This window comes from Dicentrarchus labrax, unplaced genomic scaffold (genome assembly GCF_905237075.1).
Source record: "Dicentrarchus labrax unplaced genomic scaffold, dlabrax2021, whole genome shotgun sequence".
NCBI lineage: Eukaryota > Metazoa > Chordata > Actinopteri > Moronidae > Dicentrarchus > Dicentrarchus labrax.
In genome coordinates this window covers 11850917-11871260 of record NW_026136708.1, presented here as the reverse complement: position 1 = coordinate 11871260, position 20344 = coordinate 11850917, and the positions used below count along the sequence as shown (strand labels likewise).

At 38.7% G+C, this 20344-nt stretch overlaps 1 protein-coding gene across 1 annotated transcript; it reads right to left on the bottom strand.

Annotated features, from left to right (window-relative positions):
- Positions 1 to 17: 17 nt before the first annotated feature.
- On the bottom strand, positions 18 to 5908 carry LOC127367804 (visual system homeobox 2-like). Its single transcript, XM_051407925.1, has 5 exons — positions 5436 to 5908; positions 4714 to 4804; positions 3975 to 4098; positions 2150 to 2330; positions 18 to 1148 (listed from the first exon to the last, which is right to left on the bottom strand). Exons 1-5 carry the CDS (start codon positions 5863 to 5865, stop codon positions 814 to 816), a joined length of 1161 nt encoding a protein of 386 aa, XP_051263885.1. The 5' UTR covers positions 5866 to 5908; the 3' UTR covers positions 18 to 813.
- Between the last annotated feature and the right edge of the window lie 14436 nt (positions 5909 to 20344).

Sequence of the window (20344 nt, the reverse complement as noted above, 5' to 3'; positions counted from 1 at the left end):
GAGAGGAGGAGGGGGGGGGGCTTTAAATATCAGTAACTTTTAATTATGGGCTACTGTTACATTTATACAGAGACAAACACAGAGAATCAGTATTAACTGTACGCAATAGTACAGTGTTAACTATTGGACATTATTTTCACTATGTACATCACAAATATTGCAACAGCTGAAAGAAAACAAAAGATTTTAGGCTTGTAACCTTTTCACAGGACACAATACACAACTGTACTTTTCAGTTACCAACTGAAATGAGTCATCACAAGGAGGTTAAAGGTCACAGTTATTTCCTTAATATCACCCTCTGGAGCAGGGTCAACCGAATGCTTGCTTTTCCAAAACCATCTTTATCCACATTGTTGCATAAAGTAGCTGCCATGTTACAGAACTGTAATCTGTTTTAAAGAAAATAAATATATATATATTTTTAATGCGGCTCCATATCAAAACATCTGCGATAAATATTAGTGGAAACATTTCCGTGCTTGAGCCTCGATGACTCTCCTCCACAAGGTGAAATGAAAAGGTATTGTGTAGTTTGGAGTTAGCTGTACAAATATTTCTAAGAGCAGCGACACAAATAATCTCATTGGTTGAGTTAATTAAGGTCAAATTGTTGGAGCCAAAGAACCTTTTTCTCATCATTTCTCACATTTATAATATCTGTTCTGCAGGGATGAAGTTAAGCGGTGACTCCACGTGCACCAAGGTGCAACTCAACCAATGAAAAAGTCTCCTGCCTCTGTGAAATGTTTGCAACCTCCACTTTGCAGGTGTTCCACCATCAGTCTGTATCCCGCGGCCCCTTTTTTATTTTCAGTTACTCCTGTCCACCTCTGCCGTCTCCTGCTCCACCACCTTGTCCTCAACTTCCTCTTTGTGTGTTACGTGACTATTCGTTCTGTCAGAAACTGTCCCGAGCATCTTGGCACTGTGCTCCTGCGCCTTCGCTCGCAGTGCAGCAATACTGTTCTCCCTCAGTTCCTCTTTAGAAATTGCTGAGCTAGTGTCTTTCATCTGCTTCTCCTTCTCTTCCTCCATCGCTATGTCCTCTGGTTTCTCCTGTGGTGGTAGCTGTGGCGGTGGTGGTGACAGGCTGCTGGGCTTTCCAGGAGAGGTGTGCGAGGTTTCCACGGACTTCTTGTGCATACCTGAAGGAGAAAGGACATTTTGTGATTTGATGAGGACTTTAAAAGTTGTCTTGTAAGTATCTTTATGTTAGTGTTTACCAGCGTAGTTTAAGGTATTGATGCATGAAAGAGCACCGATTCCCTCATAAGCATTGCATTTTGCATGAACTGAGGTGTTTGATATTGAAGTGCACAAGAGAAGGAAGGGCATAGATGGATGGATATTTAATTAGAGTCACCTAATTGATTTAAACTAATCAATTGACATGAGGCGAGAGAGGACATTTGGTCTAATCTGTCCTGATTAAGTAGGATTATCACTGTATCGACTGCTATCTTTTATTGACATGCTGACACTTTTATTGGCTCCTAACATGAGCCGGGTTTAGCTCCCACTTCCTGGTGTCAGAATACATCTTAATCCCCAATTTTCAAACACAGTGAGACAGACTAAGAGAAAAATTGCATTTACACAAACAAGAGCAGATTGGCTTTGGACCTACAGTGCAGTAATAAACGTTGGGCACAAGAATGATTAAAAAAACACATTTTATCTGTATGAAACAGAAGATAGTCTGGATCGGGAAGATTTTTAAAAGTACTCCGCCCAAAGAAGAAGAGAAGTAACTCTGCAGAGCTGATTTTCACATATTGAGCCTTAATATTGATATTAAAGGTGAATATAGAGGACAATAGAGAATCTGTAAAAAAAAAAAATTATGTAGGAGTCTTAAAACTTCTTTTCAACACTTTTTAAAATGCTGAGCCACAGATGATGGTGCTACTGTATGTGTAAAATTACTTATTACTTCCTTGCCAGACATTTCTGCCACAAGCAATTGATAATCTGTGATGTGTCGGTTACGGGATAGTATACAATTCGAGATCAATAGGAAGTCATAAATTAAAGAACAGTCCAACAGAAGCACAAGTGTTACAAATAACAATAATTTTATTATTTGAACAAAATGTCTTCTGTACAAAAAAAGCAAATTCACAAACATATATCTGCAACTATTTACCTAGTAACCACGGAGCATAAGAGTCTGTGACGCCCTCCTTGGCTGACTTGAGGATGGACTCGGGCAGTGGGATGGAGTGGCGGACCATGGCTCCATACAGGCCGTACTCTGCCATTACGCTGCTGCGACCCCAACACTTCTCCCTCTTCCTCCACTTGGCCCTGCGGTTCTGAAACCACACCTGGACAGATAAAGGTCAGATAGGGTTTAGATTTAAGGTTTGAGCTTTGCAGAACCGGAATTACAGAATGTAAAGGGGGAAAAGTTTATTTGTGCTCACTTTAAACTTGAATTGAGATTTAACTGAATCAACTGAAATTAGTAATATTTGCATATTTATATTGTCAATGAGAGAAGGAGCAGATGTAATTTGTTTAAATTTTCACCTGGTAATTGAACCTTTTTGTGGAAAAAACACTATCATACACTAAATATTATTCCGAGCAGAGTATTTCTATGTCTGGAGACAATCTTAAGCGTCCTTAAGTCCTCCTTGTTTACTGATGCTCTTTTCTTTTGTGGACCAGGGGATAAATATCAGAGGAACAATGACATCTGCTGGAGGTTTAAACAAATAAAATAAAACGGTTGTTAATGAATAAGACAGATTTTGAGAGCTAATTTCCCCTGCTCTTGTTTGCTGGTGCACATATACGTCCATTATAGAGTCAAAATGTAAGTGTGCTGCACAAAATAGGTTTATAACACAAGTCCTGAAATTGAGTGTTTAATATTTCTATTTGTCTTTGCTTGTGTGTGTGTGTGTGTGTGTGTGTGCAGTCTTGTGCATTATTCTCTTTCTGGCTCCTCAAGTGCCTAAATTGATTTCCACCAAGCCAGACCCTGTAATAGCCTCAGCAGGCTTGTGAATATGGATGAGGAAAACAGAGAAAAAATGAGCATCCTAAAATGGCCGAGGAGGCGGGATGAGATTGTAGGGAATGGTGTGTGTGCGAGCGTGCCTGCATGTGTGTGTGTGTGTGTGTGTGTGTGTGTGTGTGTGTGTGTGTGTGTGTGTGTGTGTGTGTGTGTGTGTGTGTGTGTGTGTTTCGCAGACCTGGAATTAAAAACGATCAAAGCCGAGCCCGCAAAGCTATTCAGGTAGATCTGATGATAACCTCCATCTCATAAAAAGATGGGCCTCAGATGAGCAATCATGCTTTTTGACAGCGACAGTGTGAGTGTGCACAACAGCGTGTGTGTGTGTGTGAAGTGTTTCCTGAGAGAGGTGACCTCGGGGGCGAAGAGGCTGATTGAAAAATAAGTTAATTTCCAGGCCCGATCGATGGGAGACAGGCGCTCAAATATCACGGGAAATTAAAATGCTCATAGCAGCCAGGCAGAGGCCTCTGCTCAGCCGCTGACCTGCGCTAATTAATTTCTATGTAGTTATCATTTCATTTCAGGGCTGCGGCCCGTCTCTCGCAGGGAAAGAGGTGATAAGTTCTCCTCAATTAACTAATTACACTGAGAGGGTGAATTGGCTGCTAATGTGAAAGCAGAAGGCTTTGTGAGGATGACGATGGAGCAGCTCACTGGGGCTCTGCCTCTCTGTCTGTCTGAGTATTTCCTTGTTTATTCTCTTTTTTTATGCACCTTCATCACCTTCCTTTCTGGTATTCACTGCAAATAATTCTAACATTAATGTTAAATAAGCTTCCATTGCAGGAATATCTTAATTATTTGACTGAATACACACTTTTAAAAGGGGTTCTTTTTTTGTCTTTTTTCCCTTCTTAAAGCAAAATGATTATATCTTAAGGATTTGAAAGGTAATAACAGTATTCATGCACAACATGTCTACAGACAATACACAGTAACACACCTGTATTCTGTCCTCTGGTAGCTCGGTCTTCATGGAGAGCATTTCTCGGGCGTATACGTCTGGATAGTGAGCTTCATTAAAAGCTTTCTCAAGCTCCTCCAGCTGATAGGAAGTGAAAATGGTTCTGCAGATAAAACAAGACATAAAAAACATTCTTTTATAATTTGGATTTCTTCATTAATTCATTTCATATTTTCATATTATTTAAATCAGTCTAAAACTGAAATTTACTAAAATAGAGAGAGAAAAAATTACATTCTTAGCAATCAATATCTTGTAAAATTAAAAAAAAAAAATTAAGAAATAGGACTGACAATTATTTTTTACTATTCTTTCTTTAAGAAATACAGAAAGAAAAATGAAACATTAAACACAATTGTTATAATTCTTAACGAAAGATATAGAAACAATGAAATTCAAAGGCAGCACAGAGAAAATCACGATGGTTTTATGTAGACTATTTCAATAATTCTAGGATGATTACATTTATACATATATATATATATATATATATATATATATATATATATATATATAAGCATCACACACAGTTATTATTTCATTGAATTAAATAAAATAGATTTTTGCTTTGGGGTTTTATCACTGATGACACCAAACAAAAGCAGCCCACATTGGTAATAGCTTCTATATAAATCCCTAATATATGCCACACCGGAACATAAAAAACAACCAAATTATTCGATAATCTCTTCTTCCATTTGTTTAGTTTTTCTTTTACCTGTGTCGTCTTTTCTTTCTCTTCTTGCTCTGGCTCATGGAGGATTTTGAGAACTTTTGATCGCCGGAAGAAAGACTCACATCATCAGAATCTGTAAGGGGAAACAGTGAACACTGCAATAAATAACAACAACAACAATAATAATAATAATAATAATAATAATAATACATGTATATATAATGTATAGGCTATCGGTGTAAGATGGTAGAAAATTTTATTTCTACTTTTCAAAACCATATGTCCGTTTTCTTATTGTAAAATGTAGCCTAGTCATTTCTGCGTATTAATTCAGCGCATTTGTCCCAAATGAAAGAAAATATGATAAAATCTTATTTATAAAACTGACTAAATTAAGTGTAAAAAGTACATTTAGGTACTTAGGTAAGGCCTCGGCACATTTTCTACAATCTTTTCCCCGTTTTGAAAAAAAGCTTATAGTTGTATTTAAAAAGAAAATAATTTTCTAACACCATTTCTTCCAAACCAATTAAACTTTCAGTCTCTACCATCATTATTATTCGATCACAGGCCGCGACACTGAATTGTTTTTGACATCTGTGTCATTTTGTGCAACACATTTCAGCCGTCCACTCATTTTTGCTCGTTCACAATAAACAGGCCTACACGAGCTAGAAATGTGTATAAATGTTATTACAATACAATCTGAAACATTCAACAATAGTTCTCATCTCAGTTCACGTTACCAGAGTTCAAACACTCACCGGAGCTGGCGGAGTGCTGCGCGTCCCTCTGTGCGTCCATGTGCGCCGCTCTGTGCAGCGGCTGCAGGTGCACATTTTGCGCCTCTGACAGCACCTCCAGGAAGGCTGGTTGGCTGTAAAACGAGTGTATTCCCTCTGGTCCCAGCAAACCCATACCGACCCCGAGACCTCCGTGTCCGAGGGCCGACCTGGCGGCCAGGATGTGCGCCCTGTGCGGCAGAGTCTCCAGCGGCCGCCTCGGTGCCGCCGGCGGCTCCTTGTTGAGGCCGAGCAGCTCCTGGATCCCGAAGCCGGTGCGCCGGTGCACCGTGGGGGCCATCTTCCAGACTGGAGGCGGCTGCTGGGACCCCCCGTGGTTCACGCTGGTTTGTGAGGCTGATTTCTGCTTATTCTCAGTGTCTGAAAGCACAACTCCCTCCTTCCCTGTCATGGCGATGTGGTTCCACTTTTTTTACTCCCTCCAACAAAAAAAAGCCAGAGTCCCTGGTGCAATGAGCTCTGTGATGCTCCTTCTATATCCCTCAGCCCGCCTCTCTGCTGCGCTTTTTATCCAGCAGGCAACAGGCGGCAGCCAATCACAAGAGGGGAGACACTCCACACTGAAGTTTGCATCAGCTACCGTGGAGCTTTATTCAAGTGGATTACATCATTAATGACAATTAGATGTGACAGAATAACTGGAATATTTGCACTTTGCCAAGAAATTGCTGAAGATGTGGGTGGATTGTCTGTAAGTGGCATCATCACTTCCAGCTGGTGACCACTATTAGTTTATAGAAAAAGCTTTACTTCAGTTTGATAAACTCACATTAATATCACAGTTCATATCACTGGAGAAGAGCTTTATAGACTGTTTTGGTCAAAAAGAAAGATGAGGTGAAAGTGCTTTTACAGTACATTTTTTTCTTTCACTGTAACTCTTCCTTTTTCTGTGGCTGATCATTTGATCCAATCAGCCGGATAAATCCCTCAAGTGGAAGAAAATCAGCTTAATTTGCAGCTCGTTTATTCTCATTGAGGTTTAAATTTGGTAGTGAAGAACCAAAGAATAGGCTGGAGATAAAATTCAAATTGAATCTCCATAAAGCTGCTGTTTTATTAATAAAATATTATGTTGACCTATTATTAGTCCTCTATTGTCCTCTATAATATTGTATTTAAGCCTATTTATCCTATATAATTACAATGATGTAAGTATAAACCCAACTATAAAAAACAACTTTATTTTCATAAAATAAGTAGTTTCATTTATTATTTCTGCCCGTAAAAATAGCGTCCCTACAAAATGTCTCTATTATGACAGTAAAGGGCAGCATGCGATTAAAAATACGAGTAATCTGATTACACCTCAGTGCAGTTCAGTAACTCAGTTTTTCTGAAGGCCCATTTTCATATTCTCCAATATGCCTACAACAATTAAGGCTAATCCGTTAAAAAAGATTTCCTTTGGTCAAATTAAAAGAAACACTCATAAACTCACATGAGCCAATTTCTCAATCAGTTAATTAATCAATTCAGCTTCTTATTAGAGACAACAAACTGATTGATCCGTTACCAGACTCGAGTCCTAACGTCCCATATAACCCACACTCATTTGCATTATTCTAATTAGGTTTGTGCACTATAAAGGTTTTGTCTTTGGTGGCAGTCTGCTCATCTGTTGATTGGTTATTACGCGTTTTTCTTTCTCTCTGACGGGTCGCATGAGGAAGAATACAATACAATATCCCAGTTCAGGGTATTTAGGGCACACCGGGGTGGCAATTAAATACGAGACAAACAGAGTGCAATACAACAGATTTATTTACCTCCTGAGGTTCTTTTTTGTTGTTGTTGTTGTTGTTGTTGTTTGAGGTCTGATATTAAACACAAAAATCTGTGACACCGTTTGAAAGCGTTGCACTATGTTTCTGCGCATAAATCCGATTTTGAAAGTAAAAGCGAAGACATTTGGGATGTCAGGGGAAATCATCCGCAGCTTCTCCCCTCCGCACTCATTTATCACAGTATGAACCTGCAGCTCAGATTCAAACCCACTCAATTGTGAAATGAAGTGAAAATACTCTCGTATTCCCCCTGTTTCCACAAACCTAATCCTCTCTAATCAGCTATTATTCAATTATTGCGCAGTTTCAATCGTTCGGAGATAATTTGCGGCACACTTTTCGGACATCTGGACTGGATAATTACGCAGAGGAGAGTTTATGGAGATGAGTGGACGCGCACGATGGAAGCGGAGATAACAGTCGCTATCAATGGGACATGTGGCGGTGAATAAATAAATAACTCGGTGGTTCCGGTGGGACTGTTTGGCAGCAGTGCGTCAGGCTGTCAGTGGCGGTCAAACCCACAACAGATTTAGTGCTGGTTTGTAATCTGAGATGTGATCAAGAGATGTGGCATCAACCCGCGGTTGTGTAACACTGCAACTCCATTTCCCTGCAGCCAAAGACACTACAGGCCTCAATATAAGGGGGGATAAAATACACATAAGGATGTTTTATTGTGATACTGAAGGACTTTTTACAGGCACTTATATTTGTTACTTAGACATTGCTTTAGTAAATGATTTAGCTTTTATTCACTGGGATGGAAAAATAGAAAATAAAAAGAAGGAAGTGTCACTTATTTGTTTCAAAAACAAGCAGAGGAAAAAGAACTCCAGGGTGAAAGAAAGAGGAGTGAAAAGACTTAAATTACCTTCAGCATCTCATGAGAAGCTATTAGAGAGACATTTCATTAGAGGTGAATGAAGAGATCAATGCCACACCAATAGCTATGCTAATGAGGTTTCTGCATTATACACACGTGCAGGGTGATGTCCATGAATCACATCCTTCCACTTACATCAGGATGCCTAGAAACACATTTTTGCATCACAATAAGCATCACATCATCTCTACGCCTCTGCACACAAATCACCTGAGTTCAAGGTTCATCACTGTATTATTAGACAGTTCTCTGTGATCAGAAAGACACAGAATCTGTGCTCAGCACGGAGAGAAGAGGGCACAACAATGAAATGATCCACAGGAAGATGTGAATATTAATTACTGTGATTGAGATATTTGCTGCAAAGGAATTAAACATTATAATAGGACCTATTTACTGGCTTGTATTCCTTTTTTTATTTCAATTCTTGTGTGAAAACATTAATTTAATCCCTGTTTGGGTATACAATTGTTGGTTCTATGCTTCATAAATGTCACATTTGGTTATTTGGTTATTCAACTATAAATGTTTTTTTCTTTTTAATATCAAAATTTCATAAATGGTTTAAAATAGTTTCAGTCAACACATCCCACGTATAGCAACTGAAATAAATTACTGGAAATTGTATTATCCTGTTATATTTAATATGTGTAGTGAATTTTAATCAATCCACTGATTTGGTATTCTTTATTTGGTTAGAATAATGGAAAATTTACTTTCAGTATCGCAACTATTATCACTGATTATCAACTAAATTAAATTCATCATTCAGATACATATGAATTATTAAGTTCTTCAAGGTTGACTTCAAGTAAAATATTGATTCAAATAAATGTCAGTGTTACAGTCCTGGTGAAGTAAATGGGTGTTGATTGCTCCACTTTACTGTAATACACTACAGGAAGTGTATACAAAACGTATTATATTTTCATACTAGAATCCTTAGCGCTCAATTCTGATTTACTGGTCGAATAAGATTTTTCTTTTATTTTGCTGTATACATTTTCTTTGAAGGTCCAGTGTTCATAGGTAGGTGTTCATTTAATCACCTTTTTTTCTACAGATGCTGCGGATTGTCTTCCACGGAGTCCGCCATGTTTCTACAGCAGCCCAGAAGGGACAAACCAAACACTGGCTGTAGATACGGCCTTTCCTGATTTTCTTTCTTTTCTTTCTTTTCTTTCTCAGACGCAAGCGGTGTTCAGTTAGTTGCAAAACTTCACCACCAATCCTACACATTGGTCCTTTAAAATGTGTCACGGTCCTGCATAATCTGTGCAGGTGTGGGGGGGGGTAAAAGGATTTATTTGTTGAATGTTATTGAACTGAACGGATCAAATTCTGATTGCGTAAAAAACATATCCAATGTTTTACAGCCACTTCTTTCACATTGTTACCTTATGGGAAAACATCTTTTTTGGCCAGTGTGCATCACATTATGGACACCTTTGCTGTACTTACATGGTTTGGCTACTATGTGAAATTGGCTTCAAAGTCTGGCACTCTTCCTGCGGGCTTGGCTCAAACACTGATACTGTTATCTTTTTATACACAAAGGTTTATTTGTTTAAATATAGTTTGTTTTGTTTTTGCCACCTGTTTTGTGTCTCAGTGGTTATGTGACATGTCGTTTTTTTTCATTTTTGTTCTCACCAAAGCATCTTTCTGTAAGCTATATTAAAAATACAGCAACAATGTCTTTGCACAAAGAAAACAACAGCTCTCCACCAGCAACTGATATAAATGATGCCAATTTTCAGACCTGAAAGTCATCTAAAACAACATGTTACTCCCAAAGATAATCACTATATATAATGTGCGTGGAATAATGGAAATATGCATATGGTATCTGCATTGGCTATTAAAATACCCATAATGGTCAACCACTACCTTTAATTAATCCATGTATAAATCATTTGGTTTATAAGCCACTATAACATCATAAAACCAACTTTATTCTAGACATTAAACCTGTACTGCAACATTCCAGTCAGTGAATATCCGCTAAACAAAACAGTTGATCCCAGTTTAAAGGAGGAGTAAGCAATTCTGGAGACATCAAATAACATGATATAGAGCAATCAACAACACAGTGAGTAATGTTAACTAATGTTACCTATGTTGTGGTTCTGCAAACTATTAATGAAGTTGTGCTGCGCAGCTAACATGCAGAAGGGATGAGATGGTTTACCAGTTGTGATACTCACAACTCTCCTGCTACTTTAACTAACATCTTCAGGCTGAACGTCTGTGGGCAAGCAACTTAACAATACTTGACACACAAATCCTGGCTGGAATAACAAGTCTGTATTGTGTGGCTCAGTCCGATTTACTGTTTGAAAAGCGTGTTGAATCAGAATTACATTACCTTAAATTGCTTTATTCTTGTAGACCTAATATTATGACTTTATTCTCGTAATATTATGACTTTTTTTCTCACAGACCTAATATTATGACTTTATTCTCGTAATATTATGACTTTATTCTCGTAATTTCCCAAAAAATATGTTTTTTTTTCTCTTAGTCTGGCCCTAATACTCTGTCGCAAATCACAACACAACCTTTCAGTAACAGTAGTATTAGTGTATTATACTTCAATCTGAGACACTTTAACTGAGACACCTTTTTAGAAAATCTAATATAATGCTAATTTATGAAGAAATACACAACAAAAACACGGTTTTAGGCATTGGACCCACTTTATTTGTGGTAATATGCCACAAAACATTTTCACTTTAACGAAATATTGCAATATACAGGAATACAATTGCACTTCTAAATTTCTCAACATATCTCAACTGTGTGGTGGTGCAACAGCACAAATAATTAATTGATCCACATTTCCGATGTCATACTATGCAGTATTGCTGGTTTGCATTTAAAAATGCAAACACAGCATAACTTTGCAGAAAACATAAAAACACAAACATTCAATTTCTAACATTTTCATCACAACACAGCTCCACTGTGTGGTGGTGCAACAGCACATATGCTTTTGGAGCATTAGATCCATTTTATTTCTGGTGGTATGCTACAAAGCATTCCTGGTTCGTGTTCAAACACAGGAAAACATTGCATTTCTGGCATTTCCATCTTGACACACCCTTTGGACAGAGGTTGCATCGCCCTCACTTGTCACAGTGCAGTGGCCAATGTCTGAAGTTGTCGTAACGTTAATCTAGTTGTGGTTTTGATGGTGGGAGTCTTGGGCTATAGCGTTTCTTCTGAGGTGGTGGAGAGGATGATGATGGTCGGCCAACTATGCATGCTGGTTTGTTGACTTGGTTCAAACTGTGGGCGACTGCTAAGCAGAACCATTGGTTTCTCTTTCAGTAGGCCACAGTCCCTCTTGTAGACCAGCCAGGAATTCAGGGGTGTCCTCTGGCTCCTCCACGGAAACAGTTTTTAAGGTGTGTTTGCCTTTTTTACTTTTCTTACGAGGCAGCTGTGTAGAAGATCTGCTTGTTGAGGGAGCATCTTCTTCATCCAGGGATTCAAAAGAACTGTCACCACTCAGCTCTGTTTGAGTGGGCTGATAATCAGGATCATCTATTTTGGTCATCATCCTCACTCAGATCACCATCAGAGTCTTGAGGATTTTCTGGGCCAGAAGGGGTGCGTGGTCTTGCACCGTAAAATGTTTTAGCATCCATCTAGTAATTTTTAAGAAAAATGAAAAGAAAAAATAAAGATATTAAAAACCACATTCTCTCACAATTGTAGTAATATCTGTATACCAGAAATGGAAGTAGTCGTACTACCAGTACTAACATTTTCACATATCCCTTCTGGATATTTACCATATCTACTTTGAAAACATCTCAAAGTGAGAAAAACTCCAAACTTGGGAAACTATTTCAACATATTTATGATGGAATAACATAAAATGTTTCATATTGACAAAAATAAATGATTAAAAGTTTTTATTTCATAGCAAATAGTCAACTTTAATCAAATTAGCTTAATGTTGCTAGGTTTACCATAAACTGACAAATCAACCATTTGGTTGAGGTCGTTTTCAAAAAATTCTTACACATTTGTTAGACTTGTTTTGTGGCAATAAGTAACATAGTTCTGTTCATTGAAGCCTCTGACAGTATGATGTCAAAAAAAGATGCTTACCTTTCAAAATTTAACCAAAAACAGTTCACATGTCTGGAGTGATTTTCACGCTTTTCACTTCCTTGTCCGAGGGGAAATGAAAAGGCCTACTGTTTAAAGATGCAGTGACCTCTAGTGGATTTTTTTAGCATAAAATACCTTAGCCGAATGGTAGAGATGGCTCAATCAGGTTGAATTGCTTTAAACACTCACCTCAATGAGATATAGTGACTCAAAATGTGCTCTACCAACCGGTCGACCAGGCAGTTAAAGTAACGTGACTACTCTCACACAGTTTGAAATGTATTTATTTGTCAGAAAGTAAACACATTTCTTTGCTCGAGTACAAAGTTAATGCAAAGATGCTAAAATTTGCGTCCAATTTGTGTATTGTGTATGAGTTAAAAATATTAAACTGTGAGCGAAATATGTGTAACACAGGGCTTTTGCAGTGTTGGGTGGGGGAGGCTCGGAGAGCTGCTGGATCAAGGCCGAAGAGATCCAAGAGAGAGATGGAGCTTCTGGAGGAATAAACATCCGTACTCACACCGGAGTATTAGAGTTTATTTTTTTAGAGCTTTTGGGATTAATACGTGGAGTTATCTTCACTCTCGCTTCTGAACTTGTCTGCTACGAGCCATGGAGGTGCCACATCCACTTGTAGCGCTCTGTGGGCAGCCAGAGCTCATATTTATACAGAGACCGGATAAAAAAGGAGACTGCTTGGAGAAAAGTTAGCCACGAAGTTGGATTACCTGATTCTAGGTATCAGTTTTACTATGAACTAAGTTAGCATAGCCCTGATTGTTCAGAAAATGCACCCTTGCCGACAGATGCGATGAAGTATGACTTCAGAGGTTTTACAAATTGGCATTATGATGTTGTTTTTTCAGCATAATTTTGATTTGTTTATTGCAATTAAATCTACAGCAAAATCTGTTTAAATTAAATAATTTGTATTCCATTCAACATATGATGTGTATTTTCTTTTGCTGTCCTGCCTTTCTGTCCAACAGTGTGTTTTTCCCATCATGTGCAGAAAGTGCTGTCTGTCTGTCTGAATCCATGTGAAAACATTAATGTGGTTGTTGCTACCCGAATAGCATTTACCTACATAGCAGTCCCAACTATTTAATTCTCTTAATTTTTACATTTATTTCCTACATATTCTTATGTAGTATCATTAGAAAAACAAAACATGGACATCGAGTGGACAAAACCCACGAAGACACGACGCTGCAGATCTGCACCAGTGCCTCCAGGGCCTTGTTGGCCTGCTGCTGGACAAAGAGGTTTGCATTTGACTGTGCAGTCTTCTGCAGCAGAGTGCGTCCTGTCCTCTCTACCTGAGTATCCATGTCCTTCTGCAGGTAGACATAGAGATACCCCATGGTGTCCATTGCTACGCAGGCCACTGAGGAGCGTAGATTTTTGACCTAGAGAGTAAGAATAAACATCACCAGTCAGTGGTCATACTTCTGTCACAGTTGCACTGGAGCGTACACACTCATAAACACATAGAGACAAATGAAAACAGCATGAAACACAGAGAAACAAAGAGGAAAATATCTTCATTACCTCTTCTATCACAGCCAGACACACTTCATGAAGTTTCTCCATCAGTGTGTCTGGATGGTGCTGGGCCAGGGCTTGGACGGTTCGCAGGCCTTCAATCTTCTTCTTCCTGTGTTGAGGTGACATAGTTATTGAACTGTACTTTAATTTAGGAACAACACTAATCTGATACACCTTCAGTTTAAACATCTTCCACAAAAGTTGTCACATCTAAACATTAAATAAAACTACAAGTTCCAGTTTTTGATTTACTAAAATGTTTCATGGTTGCACCAACTAATAGAAGTTACAAGCTCCATACTGAGCTGTGTAAAGTAGCTGTTGGCTGTTGACTAGCCAGAAGAACAAACAACAATTAACCTTAAAATAATATGAGAAATTACTACATAGGATTAAACATAGTTGAAGTAAATGCTTTTGGCACTGCAGATAGAATAGATAGTCTTACCAGTCTTCTGAACTCCAGTCCCTTCTGGATTTCCTCCACCTGATATTTAGCCGTCTGAAGTCTATATCCAAAAGATCAAAATATTCATCAGTCACATTTCTACCTGTTTACTGTGTTCACCTATTACCATATCTGTACTTTAAACTGCTGAGGAGAATACATGAGAATGTAGAAGTTTTGTGACTCCAACAGAGACTGACACAAAAAGGTTTGAACAATACTCAACAATAACTGAACCCTTTGAGGCTCCCCATCTCAATTTCTACGAAGTTCAAAGCTCTGCCATCATGACTCATCAGTTTGTCTTTGAATACTCTGAAGACGGTGCGCTTCTGAAACCACACCACGACACGGGTAAAGCAACATGTGCTAATGCAAATGCATATCTTTAACTAATACAGTATAAATGGTTAAGAGTTTGGACCATTTTACCTGCCAACATAAGCAGCACATTTGTGAAAACACATTTTCAACTGCTGAACTAGTAACTTCAATATCCTCAGACTCCCTTCAAAAAACTGCACTTTTTTATAGAACAGCTCTCTGCTTGAGTATCCATGTCCAGCTGAGTCAGGAGAAACTTTATAAACTCCTACTGCCGTCCACTGTGAGTGACTCTTGGACTGACGGACTTTGTGTACAAAGGTTTTAACAAAGGCTCTCAGTTTTAGGCTCAAATTTAACCGTAACGGAAGGGAAAAAAACTATACTGTTAGAAAGTGTGACCCTACATCCTCATGGGGCAGTGTGTCCATTTTGTAAGAACCAGAGCTTAGCAGCAACTCCTGTCGGTGTGTAAAGTTGTAACCTTAGCTAACGTTATCTTACCAGAAGTCATTGTTACCCAAAATGTCAGCCACAGTAAATTGGACAGGTTTTTCTTAGATACAGAAGAATAATCAAGTTCTTTGAAATTGACTTGAAGTAAAATGATCTATCTATCTACTTTTTACCCACAAATTTTATAATGTGTGTCATTGAAAACAAAACTAGTTATATGTTTAGTATAGTCTATAGTCCTATGTGCACAGGACTAGTATTATCAAGGGACCTCATATAAATTGTAATATTTGCAGAGGACGCCTGTGATCTTAATCCTGTGGGAATCCTTCAAGTCCGTATTTTCTATAGTAAAATTCCAAATTTGGGGTGTCCTGGAAGCTCATTGGGTTTAGCTTTTGTAGCTGACCCCAGGGCAGGTCCGGACTCGAGACATTTTTTCTATTGTCTTGGACATGTTGATGTTTGCACTCGACCTTTGTGTTACTACTGCATACTTTCTTCAGAAAGTGGGTAGTAATTCAAAGTCCATCCAAAATTGCCATAAGTAATAAGTAATCCAATACTTAAGTAGTTTCTGTACTACTAAATGTATTAAACGATGCATTATAGAACATAGTGCTAATTAAAATGATTGTTAATCAATCCACTACAGCTCTTCAATAATTGGAGTTTAGAACAGTCCAGGTCAGTGATAGGTTTCTGAACCATCTCTGTCTGTCTGATCCATCTTTGTCTTTGTTTGAGGCTCCAGAAATGGCTCTTCTAATCTAGCTAATTGCTGTTTCCCAGAGCTCGGCATTTAAGAAGAAGAGCCGGGTCACCAAACAGCCGTTGATCAAAACATCCTATTAAGGTGAAGAAACAAAAGGCTCTTACAATCCGAACAATGTGCCACTGGTGATTCAACAGTTTGCTCCGTGGGCACAAAGCATTAATTAGGGCAATAACTTCATGCCATTGCCGTTCTATAGTCTCCATTTCTGTATGAGTGCATCTATTTATGCTCTGAAGTTTGCCGGGGACTCTGACTTGCCGAGTGTGCCGCATTCCCCTATTCCGTGTGCAGATGTGTTATTGGCGTAATGAGGAAAATACTTTGGGAAACTTGGGAGAGAGGCCCCCCCAACTCCAAAACTTTCTTGACAAAATAATATACCTCATTGTGGTTACTCCTAACGAGAATTGACATAATTACTTGGGCCCATTTCGTGTCTAATTAGCACACTTCCACAGTGGACAGCGAGGGACTAGCAGTTAGTCAGGAGAAGGGAATCGGACAGGCATGGCAGTAACAACACAAAAAGGGGCCTCTGGATTCAGCGTAATTAGGTGAGACAATGCCCCTGACTGTTTTGAGCTTTGGCAGCGGCTCAGAGCTGGGGCCAAGCAGGCGAGTGGACTCCCCGAGACCCTAATAAGCCCCTAATTGTCTTTTTTTGATTCACATGAGCAGCACCAGACATGAAGACTGCCTCTTCTTGGTCTCCTGCAGAGAGCGAATTTGAGTCGACTCACTCAGGACCTTCACGGTTTGGCCCTCAAACTCCAGACAACTTGCGTTTACCCTTTTGTGACAGCTTCCCAAAGCTGGAGGAGCTGCCAATGTGTTGGAAACAGAGATGCAGGGACAGCTATGTTTATTTAAAATAGTCCACAAGTTGCATCAAATTGACTTCATATTATCTTCTGGTGAATGATGGATGCCAAGTAACATTTAATATCAGTTAATATCATTTAACATTGTTTAACAGAAGACAAAACTCTTTAAAGCAGTTTTAAGTGTTTTTGTGTGCTATTTTCAAAGCAACACTGATTTATTATCAACTTTAAGAACACAGAGGAACACTAGCATTCATTTGGAGATGGGTTTCTAGTTACCTGACAATTTACTTACTCTGTTTTTGGTCTCTGACAACTCCTGAGGGAAATACTTTGCTCTTATTATTACTAAAAATGCTCCACTATGTTCATCAGCTAGTCGCCAACTTTGTCTGCTGTGTGGTGCTGATCAGTAGAATACAGTGGGTTTATCAGAGCTTTTTGATGCTGATGAGAGCGTTGAGAGTAAACAAGAACCAAAACAATAAAGTTGTGGGGTTATAACACTAAAACAATGAGCCGAAAGACACTGAAACGTTCTGTTGAGCCGAGGGAAACCGCTGCAGTCGGGTGATCATTTAGGGTCATTATAGGGATGTCACTATTGTCATTGTCATGGAGTGACTCACACTTAAAGACAAAAAAGGAACACGAAAACATGAATTATTTTGATAATTTATTAAAGTAAACTATTTACATAATAATAAATTAATATGTGGACATCAGTGAAATCAGCAATGTAGGTTTGTGCATGTAAACTAAATACACATGACCATGCAGGAGCTGAGAAAGAGTGGGACTGAGCAGGTCAGCTTTAAAGGTTTTCCAGCCCAGCATCCCAGCAAACCTCCTCTCGCTGACGACCTCCAATCTGCCTGGCTTCTTCCTGAAAGGGGAGGAAAACAGAGACAAGTAAAACAGGCAGAGCCGCTACACAGGAGGATTCATCACAGCAACCTCACAGACTTGAATATTGAGTAGCGCATTATAACTGCACTGTATGTGGATTTTGTGGGGAAAAGGTGGAGCCACTTAAACCGTCCTTCTCTCTAATGGCCAGCAAAGGGCGACTGTACTGGCTCCAAAAAAAAATGTGATACTGCTGAGTCTGGTGAAAAAGTGGCCCCACTTCTCGTCATTTATTAGCTCAGTAAACAAAAGGTTCAAAATGGTTGTCCGCCCCAAAATGCATTGCGTCCAATGGTGGACTGCGAGGCAGGCGGTTCGAGGCTCACACTGGCTGGCAAGGTATGGTTGGATAAAATAATTAAGAATAATGGCGAGTTAATGTGTAGCAGGAACAGAATGTAAAGGTAGAGTTAATTGGAAAAAACACAGGAGCTCACATATATAATGTATTGTATAAAAAATTATTTATTATATGATTGTGTTGATTTACATTTGCGATACACGATTTTCTTTCAGCAGTAGCTCAGATCAGTAATGTCATCGTATAGTTGTGATGATGAGAAGATGTATTGGAAAATGGGCTAAAATGGGCAAATACATTGATGGTGGGTGGAGCTAAAGCAGGCTGAATGAAGTGTGGTTACTGAAAACAGCCGCCTGTCACTCAAAGTTGCCATACCACTTATTATGCATAACTTGAATATGTTTATTTCTGCTGTAAAATTGGGCATTTTAATATGAGGCCTTCCAGAGACTGACTCTCTTCAGTAGCCAGCCTCAACTGGTAAAAACTGCAGTTTTTGTTACTTCAGTGTTGGCTTCATTTGCCAGCCACAGAGGTACAGAATGCAGCTTTAAGTGTCTGCTGTCTGCGCTGGGATAAAATCAATATTCAATTTATTTATAACTTATTCTAAATCATTTCTTTTTAGCCAGAGTTGAGCCTATTATTATTCCTAGATTCACTTTCTTTTTTTCTTGCAGCTAAAGAAAACTTTGAGCCACAAGCAGCTGGACTCTACAGGCTGCATTTCATCAGTGCAGGATGAGCCTGTTTAACCAAACACACACACACACACACACACACAGACTGGTCCATATGTTTGAGGCCTCTTTTAATGGCAGGTGGTACCCAGAAAACTCAATAATTCATAATTCGCTCTCTCTGACATCCCCTGCCGTCAAAGGTCTGCGCTCAGAGGAACGTCAATTCAGTTCGCCCTCACTCCTTTAATTAGCTGTCAATTAGTGCAAATGAATCAACTCTTCGCCTAATTAAGCAATGCCACCAGGCAGCTCCCATATACAGGCCATTGTTTGAGCAGCATGAGAAAACCACAGCTAGCAAACTCATTTTGGATCAGGAGTGCAACTTAACAATGACACTGACACACTGTGTTTAGGGAGCTGAGTGTGTGTGTGTGTGTGTGTGTGTGTGTGTGTGTGTGTAGATAGTGTGAGGCAGAGTGAGGTCACACACTTTATGCTACACTGATCAATCAGTGTAAAATAGTTGTAATTACGTTGTTTTATGCATTTTCATCACCATGATGGCTTTTATGTGCAAAACAATTAAACAGGCAAATCTTTAGTCCACTTACCTCATTTCCTGTTTTCTGCCCACTGTCACATTTATAAAGACGCACATGCACACGAATAAAAACACACTCTGTCATGAGCACTTAGCTCTCCATTTAGGCCTTTAAATGTTTCTAATCTCTTAATCCCCCAAATATCTCCTAGTTTCATGTCTGATTCAGATGTAGATTTAACGCCAGCTTATCTTTTACTGAGCAGACTTCATTTCACCAAGTCAGCGAAACACGTCACCCGTGGCGGCTGCTGGATGATTTTAAAAGTTATGTGAAATCTAAAAACCTAAGCTAAAGGGTCAGTTAGCTTTCACCTTATCAAATACTGAACCTCAGCCGTCTTTTTGATTCACATTTAAAGGGTTATTTTTGAGCCTGAACAGAGCGTTTTTATAGTGTTTAATTCAACTTTGCAATTCTTTTTTATAATTTCCTTGGGATTAATACCCTGTGTTTTCCTCTCTGTCGTTCTCCCCACTTGCAGCCTCCAGTAAAATGATTTTGTCATGCAGTCCACATACTTAATTTACAGTCGGAGTGGAAATGTAATCTCTCCAAACATCTGTTCACTTCTGATTCTCAAGAGTTTTTTTACTCTGACAAGTGGCGCTTAAATCTTTTTTTTTCTAGTAGACTATTACACTATATACTATGAATATTTCAGCATCACCTTTAATTTCAGTCAGGTTGTCATCAGCATAATTCATTACAAATGAGTCTGGAGAACATTAAATTTAGCTTCTATATGACTTTTTGACATTATACCCAAATTTTTGTCACTGAGAAAGCACTTACATGCAAACAGTATGGCCTCTATTTTAAAAATACATGTATTGTGAAAGATGAGTGTGTTGTGGCTTTAAGGTTATTTTACGCTCACAAAACACACATGAGATGATTAATATGGATGCATAAAGCAAATATGTTAAGGTGTGGCAAAAGTTCAAGTGGGCTACTAATTAAACAATCTGCACCTCCTTGTGGCTCTTTCTTTGTATCAAGGGCACGAGTTGCATAGCTGACCTGAACAGTGCAGTGATAAATCAATTAGTAAAATATTTAAAGTAAAACTATATCAAATGTTTAACTTTATTTTATAAATAATGAAGTCGTGAGGCAAAGTCCATAGAAAAAGACATAGAAAAAAGTGTAATTTTCTAATTTAGATTTGTCAATTTCATTCATTCATT

What these genes read in the sequence shown, in the direction of transcription:
- LOC127367804 (XM_051407925.1), bottom strand. Translation starts at nt 5,865, where the DNA reads ATGACAGGGAAGGAGGGAGTTGTGCTTTCAGACACTGAGAATAAGCAG. An exon ending in GCAGCACTCCGCCAGCTCCG is followed by an intron (nt 4,805 to 5,435) that starts GTGAGTGTTTGA and finishes TTCCCCTTACAG; the next exon opens with ATTCTGATGATGTGAGTCTT. An exon ending in AGAAAGAAAAGACGACACAG is followed by an intron (nt 4,099 to 4,713) that starts GTAAAAGAAAAA and finishes TTTTATCTGCAG; the next exon opens with AACCATTTTCACTTCCTATC.